Genomic DNA, 24,532 nt, shown 5'->3' with positions numbered 1-24,532 from the left:
GATCACCAAAGCACAGGTAGAGAGAGAGGTGAGAGAAGGGCCAGGTCACAAGCAGTTGCTGCAGCAGTTAAGTCTACTAGCAATGAGCCCAGCCAGTGACATGCAGCTTTCCCCACAGTTTCAACCCTGCCTACGGACACAAGGAAAAACAAATATCCCCAACAAGCAATCTCAGTACAATGACTCGTGACAACAGAAAGAAATAAAACCAGCATGGATTTTTAAATATTTTTTAAATGTAGTCTTGTAGTTAGCGACAGTACTGTGGCACCCTGTGGGACTACCTTCCTAAGAATGGAGTTCATGTCTTGGAGTTTAGCTTCCATAACAAACTGATAATCATCAGGAGAGGAGGCGGAGCTCGAGTCAGACTATGGGGCAGCAGGAGAGGAGAGGAACATATCACAGGGTCAGAGGTGATCGCATGCATAGCCTGCACATACAGTACTAACACATAACAAACAACAAATCATTGAAAAGACTCACTCTGGAATATTCTACATGTACGATGATAATCAGTTATACATAAGCAGTTTTGAAATGACCTCTCCTAGAATATGATGGAGTGGTTAATGTAACTGTCCAGTGACAATCTGACTTTTAAAAGTTCATATTCTGTTAACTCATACCCAAATCATTTTGTTGACTCATCCTACTCATCCTCATCCCTTATATTTGTGTCCAAAGCATAAATAGGAAAAGAACACATACAAAACCCCACCTCAAACTTGTATCTCAAACAGACTGCTTCAAAAATGCTTGATATTTCCTCCTGGAGGATGAGCTGGCCAATCAGCGGTCTATTTGCATGAATATTTTATATGACTGGTATACGCCCATAACATTCCAACACAGAAAATATGCTTTTTAACATAATAATTTAAAACATTTTTGGGAAGGAAACTATTTCACTCATATTGTATTTCATTTTAGGTCATATTTCATAGAAATCTGGAAGCACTGGAGTTACTTTAATTATGGGAGCAATGTGTGCTGCGTCTGTGTCTGCATGCATACAAGTGTGTTTATGTGTGTGTGACCGTGTATGTGTGTGTGTGTGTGTGTGTGTGTGTGTGTGTCCTCTCACCTTGGTGAGTGCTGCTATCCTCTGGGCCAGTTCAGCCTCCACCTCTGGCAGGGTCTCAGCCTTTCTCATGGTCTGCTGGAGCTTCTGCTCTGCTAGCTCCAAACGCTCCAGCAGCTGCCTGTTCTTATCCTCCATCTGCACACACATACACACACACAGGGAAACAAGCACATACACACAGGGGGAAACATTGTGACTTATGACCTCGACCCATATCACACATGGAGTACCACTCAATGCCAATCTCAAGAGAGCTTTCTGAGTATTTCTGGACAGACTAAGTCACATGTAATACATATAGAACAGAATACAGCATATATACTGAAGTAATTCTATATCAGACACACAGACAACCTTCCAGTACATAGAGAAAACATTAGGGATGTAATGATACGCATCAGGTCCCTAATCAAATGTTTAAGATACAAGTGCATCGTTCCGTGGACCCTAAACCGATCCAAATGCAGCATGGATCAGTCAGAAAATCTATTAAAACGTTATGAATCGCTGGTTCACTAAAATGTTCTGCTCATATTACATTCTATCTTCTGAAAACACCTCTCATCTTTAGCGACAGCTGATGCGTCCTCTCGTTCAGTGTCCAACTGCATGTACAGTTGAAGTCGGAAGTTTACATACTCTTAGGTTGGAGTCATTAAAACTCGTTTTTAAAACACTCCATAAATTTCTTGTTAACAAACTATAGTTTTGGCAAGTCGGTTAGGACATCTACTTTGTGCATGACACCAAGTAATTTTTCCCAACAATTGTTTATAGACAGATTATTTCACTTATAATTCACTATATCACAATTCCAGTGGGTCAGATGTTAATATACACTAAGTTGCCTGTGCCGTTAAACAGCTTGGAAAATTCCAGAAAATTATGTCATGGCTTTAGAAGCTTCTGATAGGCTAATTGACATAATTTCAGTCAATTGGAGGTGTATCTGTGGACGCATTTCAGGCCTACCTTCAAACTCAGTGCCTCCTTGCTTGACACCATGGGGAAAATCAAAAGAAATCAGCCACGACCTCAGAAAAAAAATTGTAGACCTCCACAAGTCTGGTTCATCCTTGGGAGCAATTTCCAAATGCCTGAAGGTACCACGTTCATCTGTACAAACAATAGTACGCAAATATAAACACCATGGGACCACGCAGCAGTCATACTGCTCAGGAAGGAGACGCATTCTGTCTCTTAGAGATGAACATACTTTGGTGAGAAAAGTGCAAATCCATCCTAGAACAACAGCAAAGGACCCTGTGAAGATGCTGGAGGAAACAGGTACAAAAGTATCTATATCCACAGTAAAACTAGTCCTATATCGACATAACCTGAAAGGCAAGGAAGAAGCCACTGCTCCAAAACCGCCATAAAAAAAGCCAGACTATGGTTTACAACTGCACATGAGGACAAAGATCGTACTTTTTGGAGAAATGTCCTCTGGTCTGATGAAACAAAAATAGAACTGTTTGGCCATAATGACCATCATTATGTTTGGAGGAAAAAGTGGGATGCTTGCAAGCCGAAGAACACCATCCCAACCATGAAGCACGGGGGTGGCAGCATCATGTTGTGGGGGTGCTTTTCTGCAGAAGGGACTTGTGCACTTCACAAAATAGATAGCATCATGAGGCAGGAAAATCTTGTGGATATATTGAAGCAACATCTTAAGATATCAGTCAGGAAGTTAAAGCTTGGTTGCAAATGGGTCTTCCAAATGGACAATAACCCCAAACATACTTCCAAAGTTGTGGCAACATAGCTTAAGGACAACAAAGTCAAGGTATTGGAGTGGCCATCACAAAGCCCTGAATCCCACAAAGCCTCAATCCCATAGAAAAAGCGTGTGCGAGCAAGGCGGCCTACAAACCTGACTCAGTTACACCAGCTCGGTCAGGAGGAATGGGCCAAAATTCACCCAACTTAGTGTGGGAAGCTTGTGGAAGGCTACCCGAAACGTTTGACCCAAGTTAAACTATTTAAAGGCAATGCTACCAAATACTAACTGAGTGTATGTAAACTTCTGAACTACTGGGAATGTGATGAAAGAAATAAAATCTGAAATGAATCGTTCTCTCTACTATTATTCGGACATTTCACATTCTTAAAATAAAGTGATCCTAACTGACCTAAGACAGGGAATTTTTACTGGGATTAAATGTCAGGAATTGTAAATGTATTTGGCTAAGGTGTATGTAAACTTCCGACTTCAACTGTAACTGTGTTGAAAGTCATTGATCTACAAGTCATTTAGCTGAACAACCCCAGGCAATATCAGTATCCTAGTCAAACTGTGCACCGTTCCCAGTTTCGCAAACTGACCAACGCGAGGTCGGTGCCTGTTCCTGATCTTGCACATCTACACGGCACCTTCAGCATTCAAACACTAAAATAGCTTGCGTGATATTAGGCTTTATTAATTGAATGACAACCTCTGTAATTTGCTAGGTTATTGTTATCTATGCACTGTTGAAAATGGTGTTTTACTGCAATAAAATGAAACTACCGGAGATATAACTCATCTGGCTATACCTGCTGAATGGGTTTTACAATAGATTTGATTTTGATTGTTCAGGTTCACCAACAGCAAGACATTTGGTAGTGCTGTTTAAAACATTCAGTGTATATGTTTCTTTTGTTTATTTTTTTATATACAGGGAAAAGTTGATCATTTCATAACGAGGACAGAAATCACTTTGTGAGGCTCACTGCATGGCCGAAGCAAGAGGAGAAAATAATCTAACTCCATAAAAATTTCCAAATGGTCAAAACCATTCGATTTGGAGATGGGGGTGAAATTCAAAATTGTGCTCTATATTCATTGCCCATGTCATAGCTAATTTGTAAACGATACATATTGATACATTACTACATCAAACACTTCATCTGCAAAAATGACAAGTGAATTAGTGGGTGATGGGGATTTCAGAACCAAAGTGGGGGGGGACAAAAAACATTGCCACCCCTAATCTGATAGTGGGGTGGCTTATCTCAGGTGCCTTCATAGTACATACACCATAGACATACATAATTCACAAAGACACACACACACACGTCAGATTAGACAGATTCAGCTCAGAGAGGTCCAGCTCATGAGCTCCATCAGCAGCAGATATTGAATGTGAAAATGAATGTGTTTATGCAACAAATGTTTCTGCATCTAATCGTACCGCATCAAATCGCATCGATTCGTTCTCTCCTCAAACCGAAGTGCACCGAATCGTTTCAAACTAAATGTATCCTATATCATATTGGAGCCCTTGTATCTAGATATGTATTGAATCGTCTTGAAAGGAAAAGATGCAGACTCCTAGTATACATCATGTAAGGTACAGCAGTAGAGACAAAGTGAAACCTCTATTTCCCTATGTCCCAGTCAATCTTCCTCCTGGCTCTGCTCCGTTTCAGTCTGTTCCATTTCCAGGAACTATTCGGCAGCTGTCTCCACCAGCAACAGAAGCTCCAGTCCCCCCTATAGCATTGGCCTTGGCAGCCCATACCCAGTAATTAGACATGAGTGGGCTAGGGGCCGTGGGGGGCCTGGAGGGGCCAGATCAGGGCTCTCTGTGTGTGTCTCTCTGCTATACTGTGTGTTTACTACTACTGTATGTATTTACAGGCCCAGCACCCAGCTTTGGGAAAAAAAATTATTCACTGCATCCTCGCTCGCTCTCCATCCTTCCTTCAATCTTTCTGTCTCCCCTTTTCGTCTCTCCTGAGTGGCTCATCTCCAACAGTCAGTGCCAAGGCCCTGGGGCTAGGCCATTGGCAAGGCAACACGAAAAACCAGATCAGCAGGGGTGGTGGTGTGATGTGAGTGCTGGGTCCATGGGGGGGGGGGCTTTATTTCTGTATGCTCTGAGAATTCTGTTGGATGGAGTATCATTCAACTCTCCCTGATTGAAGTTCAGAGTTAGACTTAGCCCAAATTTCCTAGTGGCAAGTGAATGGGCCAGGATGCCATCGCAAGGGACCGATGCCAGAGACAAACCAAGGGCAAGCATTGGATTAGAAATGTAAGTTTAGAAAATTGCACATGAAAATTGCTTATGGTTTATTTCATTTTATAAACTGGGTGGTTTGAACCCTGAATGCTGATTGGCTGACATATCAGACCGTATATCACGGGTATGACAAAACGTTTAGTTTTACTGCTCTGATAACGTTGATAACCAGTTTATAATAGCAATAAGGCTCCTCGGGGGTTTGTGGTATATGACCAATATACCACGGCTAAGGGCTGTGTCCAGTTACTCCACATTGCAACGTACATAAGAACAGCCCTTAGCCGGTGTCCATATACCACACCTCCTTATTGCTTAAATGTGCACGGAGTACTTTCTGTCTAGCAATGCGGATTCATGAGTGTGTGTGTGTTCTCTATAGCTTGGCAATACAAATTTATGAAAATCCATCTGCCTTGAGCTCAGCTGTTGGTGCTGTATCTGTGATTGCTCCCCCTCCTTAACCATAACATTATTCACAATACCAAATAACCCAGGCACAGAAACCATGCACATCCACCCACACAGCATCTTCAAGTAACTACAATAAAAACCCTGACCCATACGCAAACGACTCAGCTGGAGTTAAACACAATGTCAAGATGTCCTCTCGTTTCAGAATGTTCTAAACTCTTATTAATCAAAGACGAGAGTTATCCTTGATCCACTACTGGCAACGGACGCTGTGTTATTCTCCAGATCGCAGGGGATTTCAGCAAATATGTATGCTATTGTAACTACGGTACTCCCTTAATGTAGAGAACGATCAGCCTCCTGAGCCCATGGAGATCTCCTTTAAACCAGAGACACCAGATGGGATTGAGTTTTGTTAAACCAGAGACGCCAGATGGAATTGAGTTTTGTTAAACCAGAGACGCCAGATGGAATTGAGTTTTGCCTTAGCAATAACATGTACTAAATGGCATGGTTTTTCTAGGTGGGTGGAACCCAAGGTGGGGACACTTCTGATTCCTTCTGGGTTGAGACCCTAAAACCAAAGGTTTAAATTGGGTCAGTGGGGACCACAGCTGTAGGTTAAAGTATCCCTCAGAAGCTGATCTTAGTTCAGTTTTGTATCCCCCCAGCTCCCCCACCACTCTAATGGTTAAAGTTAGGATTGGTGGAAGAGCGTAAGTGACCTGTCTGAGGAAGGCTTCCTTATTGGCCAGCTCATTCTCCAGTTTGTCACTGATGTCATGCAGGGAGGTGGACTCTCTCTGGGCGCTGAGGTACCGCTTCTCCAGAGTGACGATCCTCTCTTCCATGTCCTCCTTCTGACACATAGCCTGTAGTCAGTCAGTCACACACACACACACACACACACACACACACACAAACACACACACACACACACACACACACACACACACACACACACACACACACACACACACACACACACACACACACACACACACACACACACACACAAACAAACAAACAGTTGAGTACATTTCCTTCTCAACAGCACAAACCGTATCTCCCTAAATCTCCTACGGTTAATTTCCTGTATGGAGTCTTAGTGAGTGTGTGTATAGAGGGGAAGGAAATGTCCTCCAGCGTTGTTATGATATAACACTATTCTCAGACAGTGGTAATTACTTAAGAGGGCTGGGCTGATAAAGGATCTGAGATCAGTGTACTAGCTGGATCTCACTCCCTGAGCCCAGCCTGCCATCATCATTAGCAATCAATAGCAATCTCAACCAGGGCTAGCCGCTAGCTAGGTGGACCAAGAGCCAGGTCACATTCTGATTCACATCACTGGATAGACATTCAACTCTCCTCCAAATCAGAGGGGCCAGTGATTGTGTGACTATAATGGTCTGCCTATAGCACAGGACAGATGAGAAGAGACCATCTCTAAGTACCAATGTGTAGAAAGAAGCCTGGATACATTACTTTTCCAAGAACCATCCAGATTGTCTGAGGCAGTAACTCCTCTAAGTCATCAGAGAGGAGGTTGAGGGAGTGAATGCATAGGTCCCTCATGCTTGTTAATGTATGTTCTCAACAACCCTAACTCTCAACTAACAGTGTGTGTGTGTGTGTGTGTGTGTGTGTGTGTGTGTGTGTGTGTGTGTGTGTGTGTGTGTGTGTCTCTCCTTAGAGAGTGGGTGCATCTCATTTGAATGTACCTCTCTCCTCACCTCTTTGATGTCCCTCTGGTACTTGGTACTCATCTCCTCTGTCTTTATGAGGTCCTTGCGCGCGGTGTCCAGCTCCTGCTCCACCTCGGAGACGCGGGATGACAGGGAGGACATGCGCTCCTTCATCTGGGCCAGCTCATAGTTCTGCTTCTCCAGCAGGTCCTGCAGCTCCACCACCTGGCTGGCCTCATGGGCCGACTCCATGGAGCCGTTGGACAGGCGCTGGAGGACCAGGGGCAGAGGGAATGAGAGAGACTCTTACTGTGTAAAGTCCATTTCCATTCAGTCAAATCAGGAGCTAAGTAATGAATCAAAAGTCCTTATGAATTCCTAAATGGATTTCAAAAAAGCTTTTCAGCAATTTCTGTTTTTTTGTGGATTGATTTATTTGAAATAATGGAATTGACCTTAACCTTGTAATACAGCGCTTTTCTACCAACTCAAGGATGCTTTATGTCAGTTAGGTCCCATGACACAAACTGTTTTAGCTAGCAGAATTGAAATGGATAAGCTGAAACAACATCATTTCCAGTCAAGCCTTCTGCAGTGAGTGCTGAAGTACAGGCTGAGAGGGCCTTGAATCAGACTAAATCAAATCAAATCAAATTTATTTATATAGCCCTTCGTACATCAGCTGATATCTCAAAGTGCTGTATAGAAACCTAGCCTAAAACCCCAAACAGCAAGCAATGCAGGTGTAGAAGCACGGATCCCTCTTCAGACCTCTGCATTTCCCAGTGGAGAAAAATAGCGTTAGAGCTCTAAACACATTTAGGACCTGGAGGTTGTTGGCCCCCTATTCTGGTTTAATTTCAGATGGACACACAGCCAGGGTGACGGAGGCCCTATAAAGATTACTCCATTACTGCATTGAGAGATTGGTTTGGCACTTGCATTAGGAATATGATTTGTTTTGACTATGGGAGGGAGAGAGAGAGAGAGAGAGAGAGAGAGAGAGAGAGAGAGAGAGAGAGAGAGAGAGAGAGAGAGGGAGTTTCTTTTCCTCTCCCATCTCTCTGTCTATCGGTCTCTCCTCTCCCATGCCCTTCTCTCTTTCTCCTACCCCCACCCCCTCTCTCTCCCTCCTCATGTATCAGGGCCAGCTGCCCGTCCATACCCATCCATCTGGCCAGACATCCCTAATTGGGCCTCTCTCCCTACTGCCTGTGATCAATGATTCACTGTGTAAGGCAACAGGCCCCATTAAATCAGCCCACTGGTTTAAATACCAACACTACAGTCTACTCTCATAATGGAAAAACCTTGGGATTTATCTTAGCTTGGCTTTTAGTGACGGCTGGTTTGAACTTTTCCCAGAGATAACAAGTTATACAGCCGGTTCTCGAAATAAAAACGTCATTGCGGCGCGTCTGAGAGTATATTCGTAAAGCCTGCAGGGAAATTATCCAGTTGGGGATGAGGTGGACTTGACACTCGTAACAATGCCTTTAGGAGGGATTGACATGGAGTTAAACATTGTTTCTCCATCGAGGCAGATTGATCTGGTAGGGAACAAGCTACTGTGCACCGGTTCCTTTTGCTAAATTAGACCCGTTTTATACGTCTAGCTGTCTATATATCACAGCAACTTTACAGCGCTGCTAAATTGCAGTGGGGGAGCCCAACAGCCATAGCTTGGGCATGTCAGTAAAAGCTAGCCTAACTTAGGTTTTATTGTTATCTTTTGAAATTGCTAACTGTAAAAGATTACCTCTATGGTTAAATCTTCTTGGTTTTACTATTCGATCACTATATAATATTGAGGCCTTGATGGTTAGAAGTGCAGAAAAGTGGTTGATACTGAGAGTGAAGGGAAAGGCCATGGCTGTCTGCCTGTATTAGCAGGCCCGTCAGGTAAAGCTAGCTCTATGCCCCGCGTCATGATGTGACCTGTTGGTTCATTCAGGCGCAACACGTGCACACACACAACACACACACCCCTCCACCTGTCACATGGGTGACGACAGCCTGACGATGGCGTTAGCCTGTGTGTTCACTCTACTCCAACACCCTTCTACCCAGGAGCAGTGAGACGGAGAGGAGGGCTCTAACCCGCCTACTGGGAGAAACTAGCCCTGCAGATCAACCGTGTCACTACCTCTGGATGGAACCTTAACGAGGCTGCCATGACTACCTCTTCAAACCTCAGCATGGTGAAAGTGAGTGGCTCCCCTCTCACTAACCCCAAGGAGGGTGTGTGTGATGGGGAGTTTCAACCTTCCAAACACCCTCATCCCCACCCCCCTACTCTGTAGAGTGACAGGCCACAGACAGCTGTCGCCCAATCAGGCTCAACAGAATCGTACACTTCTGACAACGCGTCCCCATCACGAGGTGCAGCTCATCCACGAGCCTAGAGATTCGGCTCACATCCAAACCAACACAGCATTCTAAGTGCTGTATTGATATCTGAGAGGATTGGGAAATTCTCTACGCTTTGACTGCTCAAGGTACTGTGCTTCACTCTGGTCTGACTAATCATGGAAGTGTGGATGCATTATGGGACATTTGATCTCAGACCATTTGTATGCAGATGTAGTCAGAAGTTTGGGAGCTCCAGTATAATGGAATCTGGTGGGGTCATACACAGTACACATCACCTGATTGTGGGTGTCCTTCACGCTGCCTAGCTGGCTGCTCAAAGACACTGTGCTGACAGTGAAGGCCTGTATCTATCGAGCTAGTGAAATGATAACATGCTTGATACCACGATGATACTGATAACACAGACTATGAATGGACAACTGTGTTGAAACAATGAAAATGGGGGTTGAAAAGTATGTATATCCCACACGTTTACGTTGATGTGAAAACAGAAATGTTGAGTGTTAGCCCTGTCAGCATAATGATAGTAACACATGAGATATGGCGTTAGCCTGTGTGATCAACAATAAAAAGATGTGGATATTGACAGGAGAAAAAGAAGGACAGTAAACGCATTGAACGCCCACCTTGCTATGTACCTTCTGGCTGGCATCAGTGCCCTCCAGCATGTCCTCTGACCCGTCCCCTGACGCCACCTTCCTCTGGATGTGGGCATTCTGCTCCCGTAAGGCCACAATCTGCAGAGAGGGACACAGGACAGAGATTAATACACAGGTCTAGAATAACAATACACAGTGAGGGACACATGACAGAGATTAATACACAGGTCTAGAATAACAATACACAGTGAGGGACACAGGACAGAGATCAATGCACAGGTCTAGAATAACAATACACAGAGAGGAACACGGGACAGAGATTAATACACAGGTCTAGAATAACAATACACAGGTCTAGAATAACAATACACAAGTCTAGAATAACAATACACAGGTCTAGAATAACAATACACAGAGAGGGACAGAGATTAATACACAGGTCTAGAATAACAATACACAGTGAGGGACACAGGACAGAGATCAATGCACAGGTCTAGAATAACAATACACAGAGAGGGACACAGAACAGAGATTAATACACAGGTCTAGAATAACAAACAGAGAGGGACACATGACAGAGATTAATACACAGGTCTAGAATAACAATACACAGTGAGGGACACAGGACAGAGATCAATGCACAGGTCTAGAATAACAATACACAGAGAGGATCACGGGACAGAGATTAATACACAGGTCTAGAATAACAATACACAGGTCTAGAGGAACACAGGACAGAGATCAATGCTCAGGTCTAGAATAACAATACACAGAGAGGAACACAGGACAGAGATTAATACACAGGTCTAGAATAACAAACAGAGAGGGACACATGACAGAGATTAATACACAGGTCTAGAATAACAATACACAGTGAGGGACACAGGACAGAGATCAATGCACAGGTCTAGAATAACAATACACAGAGAGGAACACGGGACAGAGATTAATACACAGGTCTAGAATAACAATACACAGGTCTAGAGGAACACAGGACAGAGATCAATGCTCAGGTCTAGAATAACAATACACAGAGAGGGACACAGGACAGAGATCAATGCACAGGTCTAGAATAACAATACACAGAGAGGGACACAGGACAGAGATTAATACACAGGTCTAGAATAACAAACAGAGAGGGACACATGAGAGATTAATACACAGGTCTAGAATAACAATACAGAGAGAGGAACACGGGACAGAGATCAATGCACAGGTCTAGAATAACAATACACAGAGAGGGACACAGGGAGGGACAGCGATTAATACACAGGTCTAGAATAACAATACACAGAGAGGGACAGAGATTAATACACAGGTCTAGAATAACAATACACAGAGAGGGACACAGGACAGAGATTAATACACAGGTCTAAAATTACAATAAACAGAGAGGGACATAGGACAGAGATTAATACACAGGTCTAGAATAACAATACACAGAGAGGGACACAGGACAGAGATTAATACACAGGTCTAGAATAACAATACACAGAGAGGGACACAGGACAGAGATTAATACACAGGTCTAAAATTACAATAAACAGAGAGGGACAAAGGACAGAGATTAATACACAGGTCTAGAATAACAATACACAGAGAGGGACACAGGACAGAGATTAATACACAGGTCTAAAATAACAATACACAGCAGAGATCAGCCTAGCTGTCAATCACACACACACACACACACACACACGCGCACACACACATACAATTGTCAGCTCCAGCCAGGCATGGGGCTGTCCTGTCAGTGCCTGAGGGGAATACAACTGATGTGCAAATGTATTAAGGTCAAGGGTCAGGATCTCATTCACTTTCCAAAACACAAACAACCTAAATATTTACTCAAGGACCGCTAACAGGTTATTTCCTACTGTTACAGCATGTCTGTGTAGGAATTTCTGGAACATTACTCTGCCAGCTATGTCATATTATGTCTAGGTATTAACGTGATCACTATGATTATCTTGTATCTGGTGTTCACTCTTAATCACGTTGCCAGGGGCTACAAACCAGTGACATGAAAAGCATATTGAGGATTCCCCTGACAGTGACGGCTGATTCGGACTTTCCGGGGGGGAGAAAGGGGGGGAAATAGCCGGGTAGAGACACAGCTATAATTGTCCAAATTGTTGGACTACAACCTATTCTTGGACAGCACAAACAGCATGGTATGCATCCCTTTATGGAGCCCCCTCACTTCTAATGCCCTTTTACACCATCGCTAAACACAAGTGACAGCAATACCAGGGAGACTACATGATGCCTGTAGGGTCAGCCTTCACAAGTCAGTTCCAGGGAAACCTCCCAGACCTTGAAACTAGGAGAAAACCGTCATTGTTTTATGATGTGCTAACCATATATATTTTTTTGCATAACTGTCATATTTTTGCGTGTGAAAATATTTGTAGAAAAGCTGTGATTTTACTGTATGACAACTACAGCAGAGAGATGCACCATGTCATTGTCATAAATACCTGTAGCCTGTCATCCAGTACACAGTCAAATATTAGTGTGCTCACTATCCATTATTATGTAATCATGAGCACAGACATCACCAGATTTCCCATAAAGAACAGACCCAGTTGGGAGACAGACAGGATATGGAAGTGTGAATAAAATGACAGCATGCTGCTATTACCACTGATCACAGGTTATTTTAGGCTTTAATCTCAGGATTTCATCTGGATTTAGGAAACAAGCCAACCCCCCCCATCGGAGACGTGTAACGGCTGTTGGTGGAAGAAGGTGAGGACCAAGGTGCAGCGTGGTACATGTTCATCATTATTTAATAGAACAGAACACTGAATGACAAAACAACAAAGAAACAGTTCTGTCTGGTGCCGACACAAAAACAGAAAGCAACTACCCACAAAGCCCATGTGGGCAAGAGCTACCTAAGTATGGTTCTCAATCAGAGACAACGACAGACAGCTGTCCCTGATTGAGAACCATACCTGATTGAGAACCATACCGGGCCAAAAACAAAGAAATACAAAAACATAGAAAAAAGAACATAGAATGCCCACCCTAGTCACACCCTGGCCTAACCAAAATAGAGAATAAAAAGCCTCTCTATGGCCAGGGCGTGACAAGACGGCAATATTATGACGCCAATGATTGAGAGAACAATCCAGGAAGGATAGTGTAGCAGCCTATGACAGTCATGAATCTACTGTATAATAGTGTATTTTGCTAAACATGGCAATACATCATATTACTGTACTGACTGAGGCAGTGCTGCAATAGGGCCTTCCAGTCCTGATCAGTAAAAGCCACACAGTATATCAGTATTACTGTTATTGGAATGCCATCTCTGTCTACAATAAATAAGTTAAGCCTGAATATTTGTGGACACTTCCCATTTGTGGGAATCCCAGATCTATGACTTGGCTGTGTCTGCACCCCGGAGAGACCGACATAATTACATTTCTCAGAAGGAGGCGATGACATCACAATAAAACAACACAGTGAGTGAAACCAATACGGTTGCCAAGTGTTTCACCAACCGCTCCAGTTGAGCTGCGTTCAAGACTTAGAGGGCATTCAATGACACCTCCATCAATAAACAATGATTGATGTGAAAATGCAACACATAACTGCCTCTGACACTGGTCAGAAATAGCCTTAAAGCTATACAACTATAAAACACCACTTTTTACAGCACAGATGGAGGCACTCACTAGACGCAAGTATTACATTATTTTCATTCTAAGAGGGCAAAGGGCAGGGAGGGATTATTCCACAATTACAATGGAGGTTTCCCTTTACATTAAGCCTCGACAACATCCCAGCACGGGGTTTGAGATTTCATCCACAGACAGTGGATTTGCTTGCTGTTGCATATTGCTGCCTCTCTCTCTCTTTCTCTCCATTCTTTTAATGAGGGGTGCAATTACACCTTATGTTTTGGCCGGCACATTGGGGTGCGTCTATCATTTTTCAGGTACAGAGATCAAACGGTTGGCTCTCGACATAAGGGGTGCACACACGCACACGCACATACACACACACACACCTCCTCCCGACAGACACCCAGGATAACAAATGATAGACTGAGCCTTGCTGCTGTGGCTGTGGTTGCTCTCAAATTAGAAAAATATTTACAGAAGCAAATTGAAAGTGGCCATCTTTCCCTTTGATGTAGTATTAGTTCATCTCAACTCATCAAAGCCCAGAAAACATCAGAGACACCAGGAGACAACGGAGACACCAGGAGACATCAGAAACACCAGGAGACACCAGAGACATCAAGAGACAGAGACATCAGAGACACCAGGAGACATCAAGAGACACCAGAGACACCAGGAGACATCCAAGACACCACGAGACATCAGGAGACACCAGAAGACACCAGAGACACGAGGAGACAGTGCCACAACTAAACAGAAAGGCGCTATCCTTCAAAATCCTCTCCCTCACAATAACTTCATCTTCCCTGACTTCCTTCGTCTCCACTTCTCCGATAAGTAATTGTCTGTTTTAGTGTGAAGGCGCAAAAGGAGATTGGACAGGAAGGTGACGTGAAATCTCTCGGTGTACAAGATTGATTTGGTGGAGCCGAGGGCCTGGAGCAGGTTGCTATATGCGGCAATGCCTCTGAATTAAGATCAGTCACACAGACAGGCACACGTGCACACACACACACACAAACACTGGAAACCTGTTGGCTTGAATCTTATAGCACCGGTTCATTTTTCATTGTATAGAGTGGGTGACACCTTGGGGATACCCTCTAGAATTCCAACCAGGAAATGAATAAGAGAGACCGGATAACATAGAGTAACAGAAGTTTCAGTCTCTCTCTCTCTCTCTCTCCCCCAGCAGCCTTTGTAGGATCTTATGCAGGTTGGATTGGTCCCTTGGCGGGGGACCAAGCCCAGAGGCCCCAGAGGTTTTGCGGGGAATTCATCAACCTCCTGACACATTCTACAGAATCTACTCCCATTTCATTTATGTGAGCCAGGTCTCACATATTTTAACTTATTTTAACTTAATATAATACATCAATCAAATTAATTTAGCCTCAAGTAAATAATGAAACATGTTCATGTCCAACATGTTGGAGAAGAAAGTAAAAGTGCAATATGTGCCATGTAAGAAAGCTAACGTTTAAGTTCCTTGCTCAGAACATGAGAACATATGAAAGCTGGTGGTTCCTTTTAACATGAGTCTTCAATATTCCCAGGTAAGAAGTTTTAGGTTGTAGTTATTATAGGAATTATAGAACTATTTCTCTCTATACGATTTGTATTTCATATACCTTTGACTATTGGATGTTCTTATAGGCACTTTAGTATTGCCAGTGTAACAGTGTAGCTTCCATCCCTCTCCTCGCCGCTACCTGGGCTCGAACCAGAAACACATCGACAACAGCCACCCTCGAAGCAGCGTTACCCATGCAGAGCAAGGGGAACAACTACTCCAAGTCTCAGAGCGAGTGACGTTTGAAACGCTATTAGCGCGCACCCCACTAACTAGCTAGCCATTTTACATCGGTTACACCAGCCTAATCTCGGGAGTTGATAAACAGCGCAATGCTTGAAGCATTGCGAAGAGCTGCTGGCAAAACGCACGAAAGTGCTGTTTGAATGAATGCTTACGAGCCTGCTGGTGCCAACCATCGCTCAGTCAGACTGCTCTATCAAATCATAGACTTAATTATAACATAATAACACACAGAAATATGAGCCTTAGTTCATTAATATGGTTGAATCCGGAAACTATAATTTCCAAAACAAAACGTTTATTCTTTCAGTGAAATACGGAACCGTATCCCTAAGTCTAAATATTGCTTTTACATTGCACAATCTTCAATGTTATGTCATAATTACGTACAATTCTGGCAAATTAGTTCGCAATGAGCCAGGCGGCCCAAACTGTTGCATATACCCTGACTCTGCGTGCAATGAACGCAAGAGTAGTGACACAATTTCACCTGGTTAATATTGCCTGCTAACCTTTCTTTTAGCTAAATATGCAGGTTTAAAAATATATACTTCTGTGTATTGATTTTAAGAAAGGCATTGAAAGAAAGGGAATACTTATTTTCCATCATAATTTGCAAATAAATTCATAAAAAATCCTACAATGTGATTTTCTGGATTTTTTTTCTAATTTTGTCTGTCATAGTTGAAGTGTACCTATGATGAAAATTACAGGCCTCTCTCATCTTTTTAAGTGGGAGAACTTGCACAATTGGTGGCTGACTAAATACTTTTTTGCCCCACTGTATATATATTTTTTTCAATCGACAAAATCGGTGTCCAAAAATACCGATTTCCTAAAACTTGAAATCGGCCCTAATTAATCAGCCATTCGATTAATCAGTCGACCTCTAATCTGGACCACTTAAACACCTGACACTGAGAGGTCAAATCTGGACCACTTAAACACCTGACACTGAGAGGTCAAATCTGGACCACTTAAACACCTGAGACAGAGGTCAAATCTGGACCACTTAAACACCTGAGACTGAGAGGTCAAATCTGGACCACTTAAACACCTGACACTGGGCGATCAAATCTGGACCACTTAAACACCTAAGACTGAGAGGTCAAATCTGGACCACTTAAACACCTGACACTTTTATTCCTGTACCTACCTATTGTTCACCTAATACCTTTTTTGCACTATTGGTTAGAGCCTGTATGTAAGCATTTCACTGTAAGGTCTACACCTGTTGTATTCAGCGCACGTGATGAATAAACTTTGATTTGATTTGACTGAGAGGTCAAATCTGGACCACTTAAACACCTGAGACTGAGAGGTCAAATCTGGACCACTTAAACACCTGAGACTGAGAGGTCAAATCTGGACCACTTAAACACCTGACACTGGGCGATCAAATCTGGACCACTTAAACACCTGAGACTGAGAAGTCAAATCTGGACCACTTAAACACCTAAGACTGAGAGGTCAAATCTGGACCACTTAAACACCTGACACTTTTATTCCTGTACCTACCTATTGTTCACCTAATACCTTTTTTGCACTATTGGTTAGAGCCTGTATGTAAGCATTTCACTGTAAGGTCTACACCTGTTGTATTCAGCGCACGTGATGAATAAACTTTGATTTGAATTGACTGAGAGGTCAAATCTGGACCACTTAAACACCTGAGACTGAGAGGTCGAAGGTCATCTATGTCATCAGGCAGTGCAGCTCCCTATGGGAGGCTCCAGGATTGCAGGTGGTGTTATCTGCAGACTGGAGCCCCAGAGGAGAGCGACTCGAGACAGATCTCCATCCCAAATCAATTAACAGTCTGGAGCTGGTGCAGGCAGCCACTGGAACCCAACGTCCTCCCCGGAGGCTCTGACGTGTGGAAGTGTGGATGTTTCTATTCAGCAGTGCTTATTTAACCACAGCCTCCATCACCGGGCCTCAACACCCACTCACTCAGATGACTGTCTCACCATGACACAGCAGAAAGTTAACCATGTATCCACTGTAGTCAAATGAAGTATAGTCACACTATTTAATCAAATAAAGACCTATGTCTCGACTCAGTGAAATATCTGCTGAGGCGTAACACTGTACTTGGTTAAGTAAATGAGATGCACTTTACGCTGCATGTCTATGGCTCAAACTTAGCCTCATACACCTGCCTGATCTTGCGAGCTTACATAAATGATTCGCTACACGGATACAGGAGCGGTCATCCATCTGGTAATACTAGGCTAACTCAAAGTGAAAGATATCGCCATCTCACGGCGCCTTATAACCTCTCTCTCCTCTCATCCCCTCACTCCATCCCTAGCTTTACTTCTTTTCTATACCCAGGGCAGATCAGTCTTTGACCAGGGTTTCATCTCAACTCCTAAGGTCTGTTTGGCTGGTAGAGCAGCATTTTAAATCTCTCTCTCCCCCTCTTTCTCCGCCCCCCTCCCTCTCTCCCTCCCTCCCTCCCTCTGGCAATGCAGAGTGGTTAATTTGGCTCTTGTAGAGCGCCAGTCTGAGGGCTCCTCTCAGCTGGAACATGACCATCTGCCCTGGCAGAGAATGGCAGAGAGAGAATGGGGGGCAGAGGCGTTACGCCACCCTGCTAACGCCACGGGCCAGCTCTCATCTGTCAACGGCATACTTCACCCCATCACACACCGCACTCCATCTTAAGACAGAATGACTAGCCCCTGAATAGGACTCCTCCTAAGTCGAACTGTCAACATCAGACTGCTTTGAAAGTTGACTAAAACAGTCAGAGTGCCTGTGAAAATGATGCTGTGACACGTTTCTCACCTCCTGGTTGGCTGATGTTAGCTCCTCCTCCAATGCAGAGACCCTCTCTAGCGACACCCGCAGTCTCTCCCTCACCTGAGGAAAACAAAACACAACAACCCGCCATGAGTGCGTTACTGTACACATCCTCTGGTAGGACCTTACGATTGAGCTCTGCTCTTGCAGTTAATGGCAGTAGATGTGTGGTTTTGAGCTCTCAGATAAATAGCATGGATAGTGTTGGAGACAACAGTGCGATATGTCTATTTATCTCTCCCCACCAACCCATCTCAACCCGGGGTTGACATGATATACCATGTTCCCGCGAGAGAGCAAGCCGCTGTTTCTCTCCCTCAGCCTTCAGCCCAACAGTAACACTTTGTCTTGGCCTTGAAGGCAGGCCTGAGCTTCTGTCCAGGGGTATCTGCTTTTATTACTTTTTAGCGTCAGTTGCTGGGAGCAGCTTTCCCTCCCTCCCTCCTCCCCATCCCTACTCCTCCTCCTCTTCTCCTCAAATGGGGTGAATGTATGACTTACTCTGCCTTCCTCTATGTACCACGTTCAGGTATTTGTCATGCTACTGACGGAGCATTTACTGGTGAGCTCCGTGGTGCTCCATGGCCGGGGCTGTGGCCCGCTAGGATGAAGGCCTCTCTGAGGAGGCTGAGCCTGGATTACAGGGCAGTCATTCCCCCTCCCTCCCCTCCCCTCCTCCGGACAGCCCAGCAACACACAGACAGATCGCCGCAGAGCAGAAAACATCCCGTGAATCAAAAAAGCCTTTTATTCCCTAGTCCAGCGGCCTGGAGAGACGCGTTATAAATGATAGGGTCTGTTGTGGAGGGTTGAATAGATTACAGCAGCCGGCGTGACATCTTACAAAGGGCTGAGGCCATCAATCAACAGGCCTGAGGCAGAGCAGAGGCTGGGGCTGGGGAGAGTGGGAGGGCAGAGGCTGGGGCTGGGGCCAGTGGGAGGGCAGAGGCTGGGGCTGGGGCCAGTGGGAGGGCAGAGGCTGGGGCTGGGGCCAGTGGGAGGGCAGAGGCTGGGGCCAGTGGGAGGGCAGAGGCTGGGGCTGGGGCCAGTGGGAGGGCAGAGGCTGGGGCTGGGGCCAGTGGGAGGGCAGAGACTGGGGCTGGGGCCAGTGGGAGGGCAGAGGCTGGGGCCAGTGGGAGAGCAGAGGCTGGCGCTAGGGCCAGTGGGAGAGCAGAGGCTGGGGCTGGGGCCAGTGGGAGAGCAGAGGCTGGGGCTGGGGCCAGTGGGAGGGCAGAGGCTGGGGCTGGGGCCAGTGGGAGGGCAGAGGCTGGGGCTGGGGCCAGTGGGAAGGCAGAGGCTGGGGCTGGGGCCAGTGGGAGGGCAGAGGCTGGGGCTGGGGCCAGTGGGAGGGCAGAGACTGGGGCTGGGGCCAGTGGGAGGGCAGAGACTGGGGCTGGGGCCAGTGGGAGGGCAGAGGCTGGGGCCAGTGGGAGAGCAGAGGCTGGCGCTAGGGCCAGTGGGAGAGCAGAGGCTGGGGCTGGGGCCAGTGGGAGAGCAGAGGCTGGGGCTGGGGCCAGTGGGAGGGCAGAGGCTGGGGCTGGGGCCAGTGGGAAGGCAGAGGCTGGGGCTGGGGCCAGTGGGAAGGCAGAGACTGGGGCTGGGGCCAGTGGGAAGGCAGAGACTGGGGCTGGGGCCAGTGGGAGGGCAGAGGCTGGGGCCAGTGGGAGAGCAGAGGCTGGCGCTAGGGCCAGTGGGAGAGCAGAGGCTGGGGCTGGGGCCAGTGGGAGAGCAGAGGCTGGGGCTGGGGCCAGTGGGAGGGCAGAGGCTGGGGCTGGGGCCAGTGGGAGGGCAGAGGCTGGGGCTGGGGCCAGTGGGAAGGCAGAGGGGGCTGGGGCCAGTGGGAGGGCAGAGGCTGGGGCTGGGGCCAGTGGGAGGGCAGAGACTGGGGCTGGGGCCAGTGGGAGGGCAGAGACTGGGGCTGGGGCCAGTGGGAGGGGAGAGGCTGGGGCCAGTGGGAGAGCAGAGGCTGGCGCTAGGGCCAGTGGGAGAGCAGAGGCTGGGGCTGGGGCCAGTGGGAGAGCAGAGGCTGGGGCTGGGGCCAGTGGGAGGGCAGAGGCTGGGGCTGGGGCCAGTGGGAGGGCAGAGGCTGGGGCTGGGGCCAGTGGGAAGGCAGAGGCTGGGGCCAGTGGGAGGGCAGAGGCTGGGGGCAGTGGGAGGGCAGAGGCTGGGGCTGGGGCCAGTGGGAGGGCTGGGGCTGGGGATGGGGCCAGTGGGAGGGCAGAGGCTGGGGCTGGGGCCAGTGGGGGGCAGAGGCTGGGGCCAGTGGCAGAGCAGAGGCTGGGGCTGGGGCCAGTGGGAGGGCAGAGGCTGGGGCTGGGGCCAGTGGCAGAGCAGAGGCTGGGGCTAGGGCCAGTGGCAGAGCAGAGGCTGGGGCTGGGGCCAGTGGGAGGGTAGAGGCTGGGGCTGGGGCCAGTGGCAGAGCAGAGGCTGGGGCTGGGGCCAGTGGGAGGGCAGGCGGTTGTGGTGGTGACTTATGCAAAAACAAAGAATATTCAACACCAAGATGGCACTATGTTAACAATTCCTCTCCATACAGTATGTACTGTCATCAGTCAAATATACTGTACCATCAATTGAAGAATCCCTTCTACCAAGAATAGCTACTGTGCATACAAATCTAATGTATGGTCTTACCTTCTCGTCTAGAGCTTTGTGGTGCTCGAACAGGGACTTGAGCGCTTTGAGGACCTCCACCTCACTGGACACGCCTGAGGGGGACTGGGCCTGCCGCTTGACCACAGTCATACGTAGTGACCGCTCATGCCTGGACACCAGGCACTCCAGATGCTCCAGAAGCAACTATAGAGACAGACATAGGGACAGAAATTAGTGCTAATATAATCATCATCATCACCCCCATCTGCATCATCATCAGAAAGGCTATCTGCCTCATCTGCAAAATTGACATCATCATCAGCGCTATTACTGGAATCGTCTGCATCATCAGTTATCCTGGCACCAGAGAAGATGTAGTGATATGATTCTAAATGTCAACCTGTAGTGGCCGGACCACTGGACTGTATTATACCAACCACACAAGGTTACTGGTCTTCATGTGATTCTCCAAATACATTATTTATATCCACCCTGATTAACCACAATGAAAAGAAATCAAAGTAACCAACGAGATCTTCTCAATTTGGTAATTTAATTTAATTTTCCAACTTTTGGTCGGAGGGGGTGGGGGTGGAATAACACGAGACATACGAAAAACAATTATGGCACTCGGAACAATAAAGGCACTCAAAACCAATGAAAACTCTCTGGACTGCAAACAAAATAGATGCTAATGTTGTTACTGTGCCAGGCTGGTGTAGGCGGCGTGCCGAATCCATTCTCAGTGGAAAGTGTTGGGGGAGACAACTTCCAGCAGCACAAAAGGGAGGAGATGAGTCCACTGGGTGTAGGGGGCACAGGAGAGACGAGGAGTAGAGACACACAGGGACCAGAAAGATGAACACTGGCCTCTGTCACACAGGTACAGTGGAGGGATGGGGGCCTGAGGGAAGTCTAAATGTGCTAGTCTGACTAGCTAGGCTTTTGGAGTCTAGATTTGGCCCATAACCTGGTCCTATGAAGGCCTCGTGTTTTGGAGGGAATGCACATGCCTCACAGACAAGCAACTAATTAGAGCAAGCTAATTGCTAATGATGATGCTATCTGTCCTGTTAGGAATCCACCAAGCTCCGCTGAGATACTGATCTGAGGAGAGGTTCATGCAGTGACTTCAGCTTTGTTGTCTGGTCATTCTGAGAAACATTGACCGTTTTCTTCATCTCCACATCCCAAATGCCTTGTTTCTAACCCTGACTGTGCTCCGCTAGGCCAAATAACCCCTTCTCGGCGTCGCCACGCGCTGTGGCCGGTTATTAACATAATGATGTGGTTCACCAATGGTTTGGAGAGTTCTCATACTGGCGTCGCCACAGTATTTAACCAAGGAAGTAATTTACTTCTAACCCCATCTTTAAACAGGGCTCTGGTGTTGTGAGTCCGTCCAAGCATTGTGCTTAAACCACAGACTGTAATCCCTTAATCATCCAGGCATTAAGAATCATTAGAAATACAGACATCAACCACATTTTCAAAGTAAACACATTCACTCAACCTGGTAGAACTTCACTAGGATTTCAGTGTTGCACTACACTACCCATCGGGCACTGCAGAGGCTATTTTGCGTGGGGCCTAAATGGTAAACATACTGTAGGCTCTGTTTCAATATCCACACAAGCATACCATTTAAAATGCATGCTGAATACATTGCTCCAGAAGGTGCTGACAAAGTGGTGTGGACTAGTTTTGGAGGGCTTCAAGGGGGCTGTCCATCCTTCCTTCTCTCCGTCCCTCCTTGAGCGTCTGAAGGACTGCCAGCAGACTGAGATCCCCCCGCCTTCCCTCCCCACATCCAAACCCCCGCCATTTAATCAATCAAGTCTGAACGTTGGCCCCAGATCTACCTCAGCTGTCGCCCCGCCAGAATAATAAAAAGCAACCTACACCTACACACACCCTCTCCTCCTCCTCTCTCTATAACCTACACCTACACACACCCTCTCCTCCTCCTCTCTCTATAACCTACACACACCCTCTCCTCCTCCTCCTCTCTCTATAACCTACACCTACACACACCCTCTCCTCTGCTCTCTATAACCTACACCTACACACACCCTCTCTTCCTCCTCCTCTCTAGAACCTACACAATACACACACTCTCTCCTCATCCTCTCTCTATAACCTATACCTACACACTCTCTCTCCTCCTCCTCTCTCTATAACCTATACCTACACACACCCTCTCCTCCTCCTCTCTCTATAACCTACACCTACACACACCCTCTCCTCCTCCTCTCTCTATAACCTACACCTACACACACCCTCTCCTCATCCTCTCTCTATAACCTACACCTACCCTCTCTTCCTCATCCTCTCTCTATAACCTATACCTACACACTCTCTCTCCTCCTCTCTCTATGGCTCATAATTTCTCTCTTATCATGCTTCTACACTGCATGGTTTATCCAGCTTACAGTGTTGAGGCCTAAAACCTAGAGGTACATCATCCTCTATTCTGTTGTCAGCCCTCCAACCCACTGATTGCATGCACCTGGCTTCAAAGATTTAATTATGAACTTTAAAACCTTTACAACAAAAAAGCTGATATATTAAAAGTCTGCCTCATAATCGCTCTGCATAGAATTCAAGGTGATAATGAAGAGAGAGACTAAATTCCATCTCTCCCTGTCTCTCTCTCTGTGTTTCTCTCTCCCCCATCTCTCTCTCTCTCTCTCTCTCTCTCTCTCTCTCTCTCTCTCCCCTCCCTCTCCCTCTCCCTCTCTCTCCCTCTCCCTCTCTCTCTCTCTCCCTCCCTCCCTCCCTCCCTCCCTCCCTCCCTCTCCCTCTCCCTCCCTCTCTATCTCTCTCCTTCTTTGGCGAGATGGCAGAGCAGTGACAGGGATACTAAAATGGCGGTGTAACTATGTGAGTCTCCCATTATACAGCCTGGTGGGAAAAGAGCAGCCTTATCTGTCAATAGCAGAGTTTGGTTTCTCTGCTCAATGAAAGGGTATTAATCGGAAATGGAATTCAGAGGTAGCTCTAATGTATATGGGGTCCAAATCTGTCCCCAGGGGAAATGCAGGCTACCGGTTCCATTGACCTATGTTACAGATGACCAGTCAACCGCGTCAACAGATGAAAACATTGTTTGTTACCTATGCATAGTCTCTTTGCCCCCATCTACATGTACAGATTACCTCAACTAGCCTGTACCCCCACACACTGACTCGGTACAGGGGCCCCCTGTATATAGCCTCGTTATTGTAATTCTTATTGTGTTACTTTTATTAGTACTTTTTATTTTAGTCTACTTGGTAAACATTTTCTTCTTCTTGAACTGCACTTTTGGTTAAGGGCTTGTAAGTAAGCATTGCACGGTACACTTGTACACTTGAATCTACACTTGTATTGGCGCATGTGACAAATTTGATTTGATGTGATCTCCATAGACTCTGAGCCGTTCTGGTTCAGGTCAATGTATGAGGTTAGAATTGGGCAGAAAAAAATGTGTGTCTGTGTGCACGCGCGCGTGTTCTTGTGTCTGCT

The 24,532-nt window shown here is 46.3% G+C and overlaps 1 protein-coding gene across 11 annotated transcripts in view; it reads right to left on the bottom strand.

Moving 5' to 3' along the window:
- The window catches only part of LOC112247727 (liprin-alpha-2-like), a 227,278-nt gene that overhangs the window by 46,246 nt on the left and 156,500 nt on the right, over positions 1 to 24,532 (bottom strand). For 7 of the 11 annotated variants that reach the window (XR_006078905.1, XR_006078906.1, XM_042297965.1 and 4 more), the window contains exons 4-9: positions 21,065 to 21,229; positions 18,416 to 18,490; positions 10,199 to 10,309; positions 7,236 to 7,469; positions 6,237 to 6,383; positions 1,088 to 1,222 (exon numbers count right to left, since the gene is read on the bottom strand). Coding sequence is in view for 9 of the 11 variants with exons in the window: in XM_042297965.1 (XP_042153899.1) it covers positions 1,088 to 1,222; positions 6,237 to 6,383; positions 7,236 to 7,469; positions 10,199 to 10,309; positions 18,416 to 18,490; positions 21,065 to 21,229 (867 nt within the window). In the remaining 2 variants the exon portion in view is untranslated. The remainder of the gene's footprint in view (positions 1 to 1,087; positions 1,223 to 6,236; positions 6,384 to 7,235; positions 7,470 to 10,198; positions 10,310 to 18,415; positions 18,491 to 21,064; positions 21,230 to 24,532) is intronic. The other 4 variants (XM_042297967.1, XM_042297963.1, XM_042297961.1 and 1 more) reach the window with 2 other exon arrangements.

The sequence above is a fragment of the Oncorhynchus tshawytscha genome, linkage group LG15, assembly GCF_018296145.1.
Source record: "Oncorhynchus tshawytscha isolate Ot180627B linkage group LG15, Otsh_v2.0, whole genome shotgun sequence".
Taxonomy (NCBI): domain Eukaryota; kingdom Metazoa; phylum Chordata; class Actinopteri; order Salmoniformes; family Salmonidae; genus Oncorhynchus; species Oncorhynchus tshawytscha.
This window is presented reverse-complemented; position numbering and strand designations above follow the sequence as displayed.